This window comes from Numenius arquata, chromosome 12 (genome assembly GCF_964106895.1).
Source record: "Numenius arquata chromosome 12, bNumArq3.hap1.1, whole genome shotgun sequence".
Classification (NCBI taxonomy): Eukaryota; Metazoa; Chordata; class Aves; order Charadriiformes; family Scolopacidae; genus Numenius; species Numenius arquata.
Genome location: NC_133587.1, coordinates 6,617,305 through 6,630,433, shown reverse-complemented (window position 1 = coordinate 6,630,433; position 13,129 = coordinate 6,617,305). Strand labels below are relative to the sequence as shown.

General features: G+C 51.5%; 1 protein-coding gene across 2 annotated transcripts; it reads left to right on the top strand.

Moving 5' to 3' along the window:
• Positions 1 to 342: 342 nt before the first annotated feature.
• Positions 343 to 12,778, top strand: TFAP2C (transcription factor AP-2 gamma). 2 transcript variants are annotated; one of them, XM_074157099.1, is made up of 8 exons: positions 343 to 374; positions 4,263 to 4,311; positions 5,684 to 6,160; positions 6,479 to 6,530; positions 8,112 to 8,334; positions 8,976 to 9,094; positions 10,499 to 10,640; positions 12,493 to 12,778. In XM_074157099.1, exons 1-8 carry the CDS (start codon positions 343 to 345, stop codon positions 12,776 to 12,778), a joined length of 1,380 nt encoding a protein of 459 aa, XP_074013200.1. The 2 variants fall into 2 exon arrangements, with proteins under 2 accessions (XP_074013200.1, XP_074013201.1); XM_074157100.1 differs by lacking the exons at positions 343 to 374; positions 4,263 to 4,311 and adding an exon at positions 681 to 710.
• Positions 12,779 to 13,129: the final 351 nt, after the last annotated feature.

Below are 13,129 nucleotides of genomic sequence, written 5' to 3'. Positions count from 1 at the left end.
TGAGAGCTCGACGGCGCATCCCCTCGCCGCTCCCCATCATCTTCGCTTTCTCTGCTGGGGGGCAAGCTGCCGGGGGGGAGGGGAGCGAGCTGGGGCCGGCACACTCACCGCCCCCGGCTCCTCCGCCGCACCTCCGATGCTGGTGTAACACCCGTGTGGGTGCCAAGAGCCCTGCTGGAGTCCGACCTTGCCAGCCCCCGGGGATGCGGGAGCCCCGGGGGAGGTGGAGGCAGCCCGGACCGCCGGGCTGTGCAATTGAGCCAGCGCCCCCCGGGCGGCCGCTGCCCTCCCCGGTCGGTCCGGGATGGGATGCTCCCGGTGCGAGCAGCCACGGGGAAACATATGCACGCTCCCCCCATCCCCCGAGGCGCCGTAAAGGGAGGAGAAACGGCGGATCCCGAGCAAAAACCTCCTTAAAATCTCCCGGCTCCCGGTGGGATCCGTCCAGCAGCGGGGAACGACCGTGCGAGGCAGCCACCGGGAATAAAACCGGGCGAGGGGAGTCCCGCGGCAGCGGGACCGTCTCTTCGTTCCACTCCGGGGCCGGGGGCTGCCGGGGCCAGGGTTTAGGAAGGGGGAGGACAGGCTGAGATGGGGGGTGGGGGATGCGCAGGCGCGCTACTCCGCGCCCAGGTGTCCGCGGCTCCGCCACGGAGGCAGCCGCCGGTGCCGCACGCCCCATGGCTCTGCTGGGGAGGATCGACTGGCAAGTACGTACTTCTGCACTTGTCCCGGCCCCCCCGAGACACCCACCCACCCCCCGGGAGCCGTCTCTGCCTGAGCAGAACCCCCCCTCTGCAGCCCGGGCGGGGCGGGGGGCGGCTCTGCCCCCCCCCCCAGCTCTGGGCTGTGTGAGGGGGTCCTGCCCGTCCTGTGGCAGCCCGGGGCGGGCTCCGCTGCAGGGGGGGGGGGACACGACACCCCGCTTTCCGCCCCTTCCCGCCCCTTCCCGCAGACTCGATGTGGAAGTTACACGGAAAGTCTCCCGTGGCCGCGGGGCAGCAGCTCCCTTTGTAAACCTCTGCAGGAGCCGAGGCGACAATCCGGACAGGTTGCTGCAGTCTCATTAATGATACAGATAAGTGTATGTTTAAATAATTTTTAGAGGAAGAGGGATGTAACTAATTAGCATCCCCACGCTCTCTTTTAATTGCTGCCAAATAGGAAAACTACGGCGTGTGACAGAGGCTCAGCAGTGGGCTCTGGCTCTGCTCCCGAGAGCGTGTTCACACCTGGGGGGTGCTTTATGGTCCCCCGTGGGAAACTGCATCCTTGTAAAAAGAGAGGTGTGCGGGGCGCCTAAGCCCCCAGGAAGCAAGAAACCACTTCTCCTTGGAAACAGGGGATATCCCCAAAGTAATAATATTATTTTTTTTTTTAATAAGTAAATAAAGCTGCCACCTGTCAGGAGCCACCTCTCCGGCTGCTCCTCGGTTCCTGCACAGCTCTGACCCGTGTCTTAAAGGGAGTGTCCGGGAGGTCCCGTGTCCCTACGGCAGCCCTGGCTGCCTGCCCCTGTCCTGTGCCCGGCAGTTCCCTGGAAAGGGAGAGTTTCGCCGGGCGTGGGAGGGCACAGCCGGGCGGTGGACGGGAGCTGTCGCCGGGGCGCTTTGCAGGTGGCCCCCGCCCGCAGCCCGCTTCTCTGTCGCCTTGCGCATAAACGGAGAGGACTGCGGAAAGCCACGCTTCGGAGGGATAGAACGGCTCAAAAAGCCTTGTCCCCCTCATACCCCACCCCACCCCCCTCCCCAGATAAGGCCCGAGCCCAGATGCCGGGCCGTTTGCCCTGGCGTTTTTGCAAGGCACCCCTGGAGAGAAGCACCCGGGGCTGGAGCCTCGCTCGGTCCCGGGGGCGGCATCACCTGCGCGGCGGCGGCCGGAGCCGCTCTCGGGCCGGAGGCCGTGGGCAGTGCCCTTGCCGTGCCTGCCCGTGCCCGGCCCCTCGCTCCCGGTGCAGCCCAGACCCCTCTGCCGGTCCCCGGCAGCTGCCGCTGCTGCGAGCAGAGACCGAGGAGCAAGTGGATGCTCGGGAAAGTTTGTCTCAAAACTTCCCCGTATTCAGCCTCTTCTCTGCTTTCTCGGTTTGTTTTCTAGGAAGTCAAGTGCTTATTTTGGTCGCCTTGTTTAGGTAATTTCTTCTAAATCCCTCGCCCTCTTCCACTCGTATATTGATAAATATACGTATACACACACAACAGAAAAATAAGAAATTGAATTAATCTTCGTGATTTTGGCCACCAAAAGAAACAAAACGAAGGTGTTCAGACCTTGACAATTCTAAAGAACGAGAAAATCATGGTCGCCTCTCAGTGTGACATTTCTAAGCAGAAAGAAAATCTGGTTTCTGAGGATATGATAAAAATGACCAACGTTGCTACTCTACAGGGACTCTTTGGAAGGAAGAAGAGCTGATTCCAAACCTGGGAAGCTCGACGGTTCCCTTCCTCGTTTCTTTCTAAATCCATCTTGTCCCTTTAATACAAATGAACTTTAAGCTCCCCCTGTCTTTTATTATTTAGATTCCTAGTCTTAATGACGCCAGGAGCAGCGCAAGCACACTCGCTAATAATCGTCGCGAACTGCATTTCAAAGAAACATCCCTGGAAGAAAAACACCGTCGTTAAAAAAAAAAAAAAAAATAAATAGAGACTCCACCAAAAATGATAATGCGGAGTCCCTGCTGCTGATGGGCTTAATGCAACTGCTGCAAATCAGCACCTGCGCGCTAGATAAGGCAGATAACACCTCCAACAGTTACTTCCAGCACCCCCGTCCTCCACGCTTTTATTTTTAGATCACTCATTTAGTCGGATGGAGGTTTTCTGGGTGTTGAGTTTAGGTTGTTTTTTGTTTTTAAATTGTTATTTTTTGTTATTTTTCTTTCCTGATTCTTAGGGGAAAAAAAAAAAAAAGCGAGGGATGTGTGAAGTGGTTTAAATCTCAAGACGTGGGTCTGTCTCTGGCCTTTAATAACACTCTCAGGCTCCTTCCCGGGCACCGAGATAGCCGAGACCTCCGCAGCCAGCACTGTCCGGGGTCATCTTTTGTCCCTGCCACAATAAACAAACACTTGCTCCTCTCATGTAAATGAGCAGTGATCCGGATGCACCTTAAAACACTGGGAGAAGTCGTTGCTTTTGAAAACGATGTTCATTTTGTCTGACACACATAACTGCATAGATCAAATGGCTGCAGAAAGGTAGCAATTTGGCAGGGAAGTATTTTCTAAGCTTAGATGAAAGTATGCTCACGGCGTCCGAAAATGCCCGTCTCACCTCCCACCTGCTTCCCCAGCCCCAGTTTCGCGCGAAGAGATGAGACAGGCGGGATTTTCGTTAAAAAAATAAAAAATAATAATGATGCGCGGAACCAGTGGCACAATTCACACAGCCCCGAATCGGGGGCGCTGAATCAGTGCTGCTTTACCTACCAGGGATTCAACACAACTGCCATAATCTTGTCGGATAATTAAGTAAATTACACCTTAAACATTGGTAGCTTACAAATTGTAATCAGTAATTCAAACTCTTGGCAATTATGCAAATTGAGCTCAGGCTGGCGCTCGGACTTTCTCGTTTTTGCGACGAGGACTTTTTCGGAGTTTATTTCCCCCAGAAGCCACTGGACCCGCCGAAGGGGGGGGGGGGGGGGGCACCAGCGCTGCGCTTCCCAGCGCGGATTTAAACACAGTCCTTCCGCGCATGGGGAGGGGGATACCCCACACTGCTCTACTCCCGCCTTCCCCCCGAAACAAACCTCCACCCAAACACGTGGGGGGGCTTTTCAGGGCAGTGTCGTGCGGGGGGGGGGGGGGGGCGATGTCCACGCACGACTCCTCTTCCGCGGGCCAGGGCTGCCCCCCACCCCGCGCCCTGTCAGTTCCGTAGGCGCTGAGAGGGGGGGGGGGCGGCCGGTCGTGCGCTGCCTCCCCACCCCTCCGCGGGCGCGGAGCGCGGCGCAGAAGGAGTGGCTTGAGGCTGCGCGCTTCCTCCTGAGTGGCTGGCGGCCGCGGCTCCCAAGCCATCCCTGGGGAGGAGTTATGATAATCCTATTGCCATTAAGGGCGTCTGGGCAGGGAAAAAAACCCGAGTGACCACTAGCGCGGAGGGTTAGTCTGTCATCTGCCTTCATGCCTGCCAACTGAGCTCCGTCCGGGGGGCAGCTCCTCTTCCCCAGCGCCGACGTGGATTTACCGCCCGTGGGGGGGGGCCTCAGCTCTCGTCTGTTTTCGGCACCGCACACCTGGTTTGGACGCTGGACGCCATGTTGTGGAAACTAGCAGATAATGTCAAGTACGAAGAGGACTGCGAGGTGAGAAGCGCGGGGAGGGGGCGGGAGTGGGGAAGGTGTGTGTGTTTGGGGGGTGTCCAGCGTGGGGCAGCGCGGAGCTCCGCCACCCCACCTCCCCCCGAGCCGCGCTGCCCTCCCGCCCCGCTCCCTTCCAGCCGGGCGGGATTTGGCCCTTCCCGAGGACCCCCGGGTTGCTTTATTTTTTTTTTTTTTCTTTTGGGGGTGCGAATTTTAATTTTTTTTTCCGAGTTTTTTGAACTCTTAAAGCCCACATCCCGCGTCCACCGGCCGCCCGCTGGAGCAGCGCCTTACCGGGAGCGGGGTACTCCCCTCCGTACTCCCCCCCACCCAACCCCCCCGCGGAGTGGGGCAGGAGAACCAACAGCCGGGGCCGAAGGCAGACGCGGGCAGCCCCCCCCCGCGTCCGCTGGCGGAGCGCGGTGCCGAGTGTCCCAGCCCGTCGGGTCGGTCCGGACTGCGGGCAGGTAGCAATGCTGCGGGGATGAGCCGGGCAGTCCCGCGTCTCCCACCCCCCGGGAGGTGCTCCCGGGTTTTGATCTCTCCGAAAGCGGCTGTGTCCCCCGTCCGTCCGTCCACACCACCCCCCCCCCCCCCCCCCCCGGCTCCATTGGTCGCGGTCCGCCTGGTTGGCTCCTACAGATTAGCTGCAGTCCCCGCTTCACGCTCCATTGGGACCCCATTCACCTCTTATTAACTAGCCCTGTTATTTTAATGACCGTGAAGCCAGAAGCTGCTAAATCCCTGGATCAGCTCAATGTAGACATTTAAGCTTTGACTGCTGAGATTTGAAAGTCGGGGGAAGAAGCAGAGATGGGACGGCTGGAGGGAGAAACGCCGTCCTTCGCCAGCAGCCGTCGGGCGAGAGCTGTGCGTCGCCAACGGCTCCCGGGAGGGTGGGAGGGACAGACAGACAGACAGACGGGGGCCTCCGGCCTCCTCTGCCCAGGGCCCTGCTCTCCAAGGGCAGGGGATCGGCAGCCCCAGGCCTCGGAGCCTCCTCCCCGGCCGGGGCAGCGCGGCGGAAATCGAGCCGCGTCTCTTATTTGAATTTTTATTTTAATGATTCTTCCCCGGAGTTAAGCTCGGGGGTTAGTCCGTTGTTGTCGTGAGGAGGAGAGCAGTGGGATCTGGTTTGTAATCCCTTCCCTGGGAGCGGAGCCGATTCCTTACGCGAAGTGCCTTAAAAAGAGACGGTTCCCTAGGCAGGAGCGGGGCGGCTCTCCGCTCCCCCAGTGCCACCAGGTGCCACCGCCCGCAGCCCCGAGTGGCGGTGCCCTGCGTGTCCCCGTCCCCCCCACCCCCCCCCCCACCCCTGAGCCTGGGCTGCCCCCACTGACGGCCGCCCCCTTTCCCCCCCCCCTCTGCTTTCCAGGACCGGCACGATGGGAGCAGCAACGGGAACCCGCGGCTCCCCCACCTCTCGGCGGTCAGCCAGCACCTGTACAGCCCGGCGCCGCCGCTCTCCCATTCGGGCGCCTCCGACTTCCAGCCCCCCTACTTTCCCCCCCCGTACCAGCCGCTGCCTTACTCCCAGTCCAGCGACCCCTACTCCCACCTCGGGGACCCCTTCTCCATCAACCCGCTCCACCAGCCGCCGCCGCCGCCCCCCAGCCAGCAGCAGAGCGCCTGGCCCAACCGGCAGAGCCAGGACCCGGCCGGACTCGCCCCCCACGGTCGCCCCGGTCTCGTCCCCCACCTCTCGGCGCTGGAGAGCGGCTCCGCCGGCGGCCGCAGGGAAACGTACCGACGCTCCGAGCTCCTCCTGCCCCATGGGCACGGGCTGGACGCCTCCGCCCTGGCCGATAACCTGGGCCTGCACGACATGGCCCACCAGATGGAGGAGGTGCAGGTAAGCCCCCCCCCCCCCTTCCCCCTCGGACCCCCACGGCTCCGGGCTGCCCCCGCACACCGTGGGAAACGGCGGGACAGGCGCTCCCCGGCCGGCAGAGATGCCCGAGCGCTCCGCTGCGGAGCCGGGCACCGTCCCCTTCTGCACATCCCAGCTTTAATTGCCCCATCCCTGTCCTTGGAGCAAAACTCGCCTTTCCTCCCTTTTTTGCCCTTAAAATGCGGACGCGCGGGGCGGGGGTGGGTTTCCCAAAAGCCCCTCGGCTGCTTCTCTCTCAGCTGCTCAAGGTGCAAAACTTTCTCCCCTTTCTCTTTCCAGAATGTGGAAGATCAACACTTATTAATGCATGACCAGACAGTCATTAGAAAAGGTCAGTAAGGTGGCACTGCAGTTTACTTTCCCTTGTCAATAGTTAAAAGTTTAATGACGCACCGGTGAATTGACGCCTTATTATCTTTTAAAAGACGGCTCCTTTCAGATGGGGAGGGCGGTGGGGTTTTTATTACGCTCCCTCCGTCGGTGGGTTTTTCTAACGCCACCCGAGGGAAGGTGGCGGCGGGGACAAACCCCCGGGGCTGCCCCGGCCCGGCGGCGAGACTCCTCCGGGGCACACTGCCCGTCCCTGCCCTCGCGTGTGGCTTTAATCGAAACCAGGATCATGGACCGAATTTAATGCTGTCCTGGAATACGTGTGTGTAAAGTGACACGGGGCTTTTTAGTTTTGGTTGTTTTTTTTTCTTTTCTTTTCTTGGTTGTGGTTTTTTCTTTTTATTTTTTTGGTTGCTAGCACTCGAAGACAGTTTGGTTCTATTTTTTTCTTTTTTTTTTTTTTTTTTTTTCCTCTTCAGCTTCTTTACAAGACACGAGGAGGGAACGAGTTCACTGGCATAAGCCTGCTCGGCTCTATCTTAATCGAAATGGTTTTGTAACTGAGGTTTTAAAGAGGGGAAAGGCGTATTGACTCAATTTACAGTCATTTAGGGTGTGCTTTTTTTTTTTTTTTTTCCCCTGCCTTTGTTTTTAAACAAATTTGTGCTTTAAAAAAAAAAAATCAGTGGAAGTTTCCTCTGAAGACTTCAAACAAATACCTAACTGAGGAAAAGCAGAAGTGTTTGTCAGAGCGCTGATTGCTGCGTTTAGCTCATGGGAGAATAATTTCGCTGTCAGATGCACCACTGAAAAATCTTTCCCCCTCCGGGGAGCGGGGCCGACCTCGGCTCTTTAACCCTTTCGGATCGGCGCTGTGAGCCGGCAGCGCACCACCGGGGATTAACTGGGTGGATTCGCAAGGGGATGGAAAAGCTGGATCTGTGGTTTGCTCCTTGCAAAGCCTTTGTTGTCCCTGTTCTCCTAAAGGCTGAAGCCATTAACGAGCAACGTTTTACCTTCAGTGCTCTTCCGGGCTGCGTCCCTCTCTCTGTTGTGCTGTCTGTTACGAATTTTGTTGGGATTAAATTCCAAAGGTGGTTTCTTAAATCCGCGTGTGCGAGGTGGAAGACGAAGCCCAGCAGGAGCTGGGAGGCTTCTCCCTGCCCCGGCTCAGAAGGAGTTTTGGGCGGTAGCTGAAGGGTGCTAATACAACTAATCTGGAGTTGTATCATGCTTTTTAGAAGCATGGATTTGCTGACTTGGAGTATGCTGCCTCAGAGGTGTGGGGTTTCTGCGGTTTTTTTTTAAAAAAGGGATTTTTAGTTGTATTGGGCAGCTCCTTGAAATCTAGTGTGGCAAATATATTCCTATAGTTCAGGAATAGTTGTTGGGGACCTTTTGGTCGCAGCCCAGCCCCGTGCTGCAGATAGATGCTGGGGACTGGGGGTCAGTGGCGTGAGCATTTAACACAAAACAAAATCCTGTCTCCTGGTCTTTTTTTTCGTAGAAAGAAAATTCACTTGCCACTTCCTATTTATTTTTCCCTTTTATAAAATACCTGCTTTCCCTCCTCCTCCCGCAGGTCCCATTTCCTTAACGAAAAACAGTGCTCTGAGTCTCCCCTGCCAAAAGGATGGATTAATTGGAGTGGTCATAAACCCCAATGAAGTGTTTTGTTCGGTTCCGGGGAGGCTTTCCCTCCTGAGCTCCACGTCGAAGTACAAAGTGACAGTAGCAGAAGTCCAGAGACGGCTCTCGCCCCCCGAGTGTCTCAATGCCTCTTTGCTAGGAGGAGTGCTCAGAAGGTAGGCTGCGACTCCCCTACAACCGTCCCCATCGCGTCTATTGTTTGTGAGTTTTCTTGTGCTTGTGTGTGTGAGCAGCCAGATTAGCCCAGCGAGGAGCTACAAAAGCCTTTTGGCAATTTTCTGGTTTGTAAGAAGCCCGACAACACTGAATCCTAATAGGCTTTGGAAATAAAACTTCTTTGCACTTCCGCTACTTCTCGAGAAGTGCTATTAACAGCTCTGACAGCAGTTCTCATTCTCTGTTTAAAAGTCGGATTTTTGTCTCAAAAATGGTTCGTGGAGCTTTCTTACTCCTGTGACAGACTGTCTCCCCATGGAACAATTTTTGGATTAAATCTCGTGGTCTGGATTAATCACTCCAAGGACATTTTATAGGTCCTTTTTTGCAAACGCTTAATTCGGCGTGTGATTGTTCTACAGCTGTTGGTTTCGATGGTGCAGTTTGAAACATTTCGATTTTGACCTGCTGTGTTTCATCCCGGCTGGTTTGTAGTAGAGCATTTTAAAAGTAGGTCACTTGAAAAGAAGCCTGTTTTTTATCTTCCCCCCGGTAACTGGAATTTCTCATCTTTAAAAAGAAGTGTTCCCTGAAGATAAATAAGGCCTTTTTTGTTTTGTTTTGTTTTCTTTAATTACAGAGCCAAATCTAAAAATGGTGGCAGATCATTAAGGGAAAAACTGGATAAAATTGGCTTGAATCTTCCCGCTGGTAGAAGGAAAGCTGCAAATGTGACACTATTGACATCTTTGGTGGAAGGTCAGTCTTGAATGTGTCTTAAAAATAAACTTTTTTTTCCCCTTGTGTATAGATTTTATGCTCTGGGAAAGCACGGAAAGGCAATGAACATAATAGTTTGTTGTTTATTTTAAAGCGAGCATGATGGGGACATTGCAGCAAGGAACAGCTGTGTTGTCTTTGAGGGGCTCCTTTCCCCTTCATCTCCCTTCAAATCCGGCTGCTAAGCCCTTGGCCTACCTGCACAAACCCTTACTGTACTCCTCTTCCTCACGGCTGCATCGCAGGGATGCTGGCAGGGATGCAGTGTGGAACATGCCAAGCTGTTCAAAAGGCATGTTTGTCCAGTCTGTGTTTTAGAGGAGGATGGGTTGTTTCGGGTTTGTAAGGGTGTGTGCAGGGAAGGGCAGAGAAGGCAAAAGGAGTGAAACTCATCACATTAGTGGGTTTGGTTCCTTATTGGGAAACTTTAAAAGTGTGGGGCAGCTGACTCCCAATGCCTGGCCCTACCTCAGCGGTATTCTCAGAAGCTTTTCTAATAAACAAGCATATAAAGTGAGATTTATAGCTTTTGACTTCCTGATAGGAAACTGGAGCCCCTTTAATCTGTAACATGTTACGTGGACCCTGTATCGATTAAGCTGACTTGAAGGGTGTATATACATGTATGTGTGTGGTGATGTATTGTGTTTCTTTTTAAAGTAGCTCCTGGTAGTGGTATAATTTAACAGGAATAGAAGCAGCAATTGAAAAGTAATCTAACAATACCTTACTGCTATTTTACTTCTACATCAGCTCAAATAATACAGCAACTTCCATTTAAAATCTGTCTTTGGAAGTTGGGTTTAAGAGAGCTTATGCGTGTGCACGTGCACACATGTACATTACAGGTAATGCACTGATCATGCCAATCCAATTTTTTTAAAGCCTTATGAAATTGCCTTAGTGAAAAAAAGTGGCCTAGTTATACATCTTACACTTTTATTTTCTATATGAAAATACTTTAAAAAGTATTTAGAAAATTTACTGAAGTGATTAACCCTTTATTATATAAGTGGAATTTAGTTGCCAGGTTTTTTAAATATCAGTGGACAATTTGATCTGGAGTGAATTGTAGTCTTTGTTAAACAGTTAATCTGGCTAGAGACAAGATTTTTTTTTATTTCCAGTATAGAGGCAAGAGAACTATTTTTTTGTAGCAGTCACCTTGCAAGTTTTTTTTTCTGGATGCAAACTTACAAAGAAACACTGATCTATTAATTAGAAAATGGTAACGAGTGGTGTGGTGGTAAAATAGCAGTGTCCCTTCTTAAAAAGTGAATACACTTCAAAAATTCACAGTACTTCGCTTAATAATTTCCCTGATCTCCTTATAATAAACAGATGTAACTAGATTTAATAAGCATTCCCTTTTACCCACGCCAGGTGAAGCTGTACATCTTGCTCGTGACTTTGGTTATGTTTGTGAGACAGAGTTTCCTTCCAAAGCAGTGGCCGAGTATTTAACTAGACCACACATGGGCCGCAATGAAATGGCAAACAGGAAGAATATGCTGCTTGCTGCAAAGTAAGTTTTGGCCTTGGCTTTTTTTTTTTTTCCCTCCTTTTTAAAGATGCTTTTGTCTGACCATAAGTATCTGTGACTGTGGACAGTTTGGTACATTTTCATGTGTAATTTTAATCAGGGAGATGAAGCAATTCTTTTTATTAGGTTTTGGTTTGAATTAAAAACTATAGCAGCAGTTATTTTAGTCTCAACCAATAATAATAACCCTTTATGATAGCTCTAAAGCAGTTTGGACCAGTTCTGTTATTTTTTTTCTTTTTCCTGAAGTTTTACTGCAGTTAAAAGTCCTACCGGGCCAGCTATTATCTAAGAAAAAGATGTCCCTAGATCTGACAGGGTTGAGGACCTGGAGAGTGTGCGTGATCTGGGAAGGTGACCCAGTGTTGGGACTGGGAGCAGGGGATGGTTCACCCACCTGTATGTACGTGCAGCCCAGAGGGGCATTTCCAAGCAGAGTTACTGGTGGGCATGCTGGGCACGAGGGAAGCTGTGCTGCCACATCCTTGTAACTGCTTTTGGCAATAGCAGCACACAGGTTTCCCCCATGGGACCGACCCTTGGAGTCAAGAACTGTGGATATTCCCTTTTCACTGAAGATTTAAATAGTTCAGTGAAAGCCAATCTTTTGTAGATGTGAAAAGTTCCTGTGCTTAACTAAATTCCTACTGCAAAACTTTATGAACGGGGGGGGAAGGGTAAAGGAGAAGCTTTGTTATGGCTGTTCTGCAGCCACTGGTACCTGTAAATAAACCGCACACTGAATAGATCTCTGGTAGGAAATGCCTATGTTGAGTTACACTTAGCTTAAACCAGTGGCTGGAGTGCTCGCTGTCCCCTTTCCCCCCAGCCTTCCCAGGCTGAGGTCTAACAGAGCCTCCAGTTCGTGCTCCGTTCTGGTCTGAGATGTTTTCTGGTTTGGGGTTGGTGCAATTCCTTGCTTTTGAAGGCACCTTGACTCTGCAGAGGATCTGAGAAAAAAGCCTGTGAAACTGCTGAGAAGAGTTGTCCTGATTTTGGACTCGGATCAGGCATGCAAAACACACTCCTGTTGCTTAATTAATACATCTTCCCCTGAAAGAGACGTTCTTTAACAAAAATGTCTCTTGGAAATACAGTCTCTCTTTCCTATAGCTTGAACATTTTGCTTTTTACTGAGCACATTATCCTTTCTGCTCTTCAGTATTATCATTATTGGCATTGTTGCTAGCACTAATAACAGTCATCTTTTGGAAGATGTTTGTGATGATTGAGAAATTCTGATAAAGTGATGATTCTGTTAGGATTGCTCAGCTCCTGTGAAATCCCATCAAGGGGACAGATTTATAAGCCGCAAACAACATATGCTTGAGCATTATTAACCATTCATGTTTTGCCAGGCATATGTGTTAGTGTTTGCAGGATCAGGGCCTGGGTCTCTCTTAAAGAGGGCATATACATACAATATGCACAACTAAATTGAATCTCCTATTCAGCTGCTTCAGTCTTTTCTAAACCACTTAACTGCAGCTGTGGAAGTTCCCACAGAAACTAGCCTGAAATTCCCATTCCCCCCTTAAAATCTAGAGCAAATGATGCAGAGCCAGGCGGACGCCAGAGGTGGAGAGATTGTTCTGCGGAGTGTATGTGTTTTTGCAACAGAGATATAACAGAAGGTTCATCAGAAACTGGTGCTAATAAATAGGCTTTAATTTTAGACACTGCTGCTGCTGGAATAATGAATTTCTGGAAACTCTTAATTCCCATATAACTGCCAAATGTTTTATGTGGACTTTCTCTGTTATTTTTATTTATTTATTTGCTTTTGCATAAATTCCCACCATGGTGTAAAGTGTGATCACTTTGTGTCTTGCAGGCAGATCTGTAAGGAATTCACAGACCTCCTCACTCAGGACAGAACTCCTCTTGGAAACACGAGACCTAGTCCCATCTTGGACCCTGGCATCCAGGGCTGTTTGACTCATTTTAGCCTGATCACACATGGCTTTGGGAGTGCTGCCATCTGCGCTGCCATGACATCCGTCCAGAACTACCTAAATGAAGCATTAAAAATAGCAGACAAAACATACATGAACGCTGGCGACCAGAGCCCTGCAGAAACCAACAAAACCATTGATAAAATGGACAAGCACAGGAAGTAAAAGCAGAGAAACCAGACTTTAAATTCTTCCTCCTAAACACAGACTGGGATCTTCTTCCCGGGGGGAACATAGAGATTTGAGTTCTGGTTTGTTTTTGTTTTTGTTTTTTCTTTTTTAAGAAAGGAGGGGAAAAAAAGGAAAAAAAAATCATCTTATTCAGGATCTTCACTCCCCCTGGATCCATGAGACAAGTCTTTCTAAAAGCTGCAGTATCCCTTATCTGTGGAAGCAATTACCAGAAGATAAGTACTTGGTACAAGTGTATTGAAATCCTTTGCTGTTAAAAGTGGTGCTATAAAGGGGTTTTGATGGAAATATACAAAGAGATATATTTAGATTTCTTTTTCACAT

Excerpts from the sequence above, each read along its gene's own strand:
- TFAP2C (XM_074157099.1), top strand. The coding sequence starts at position 343 with ATGCACGCTCCCCCCATCCCCCGAGGCGCCGT. Across the intron at positions 8,335-8,975 it reads CTAGGAGGAGTGCTCAGAAG|AGCCAAATCTAAAAATGGTG; the intron begins GTAGGCTGCGAC and ends CTTTAATTACAG. Across the intron at positions 10,641-12,492 it reads AATATGCTGCTTGCTGCAAA|GCAGATCTGTAAGGAATTCA; the intron begins GTAAGTTTTGGC and ends TGTGTCTTGCAG.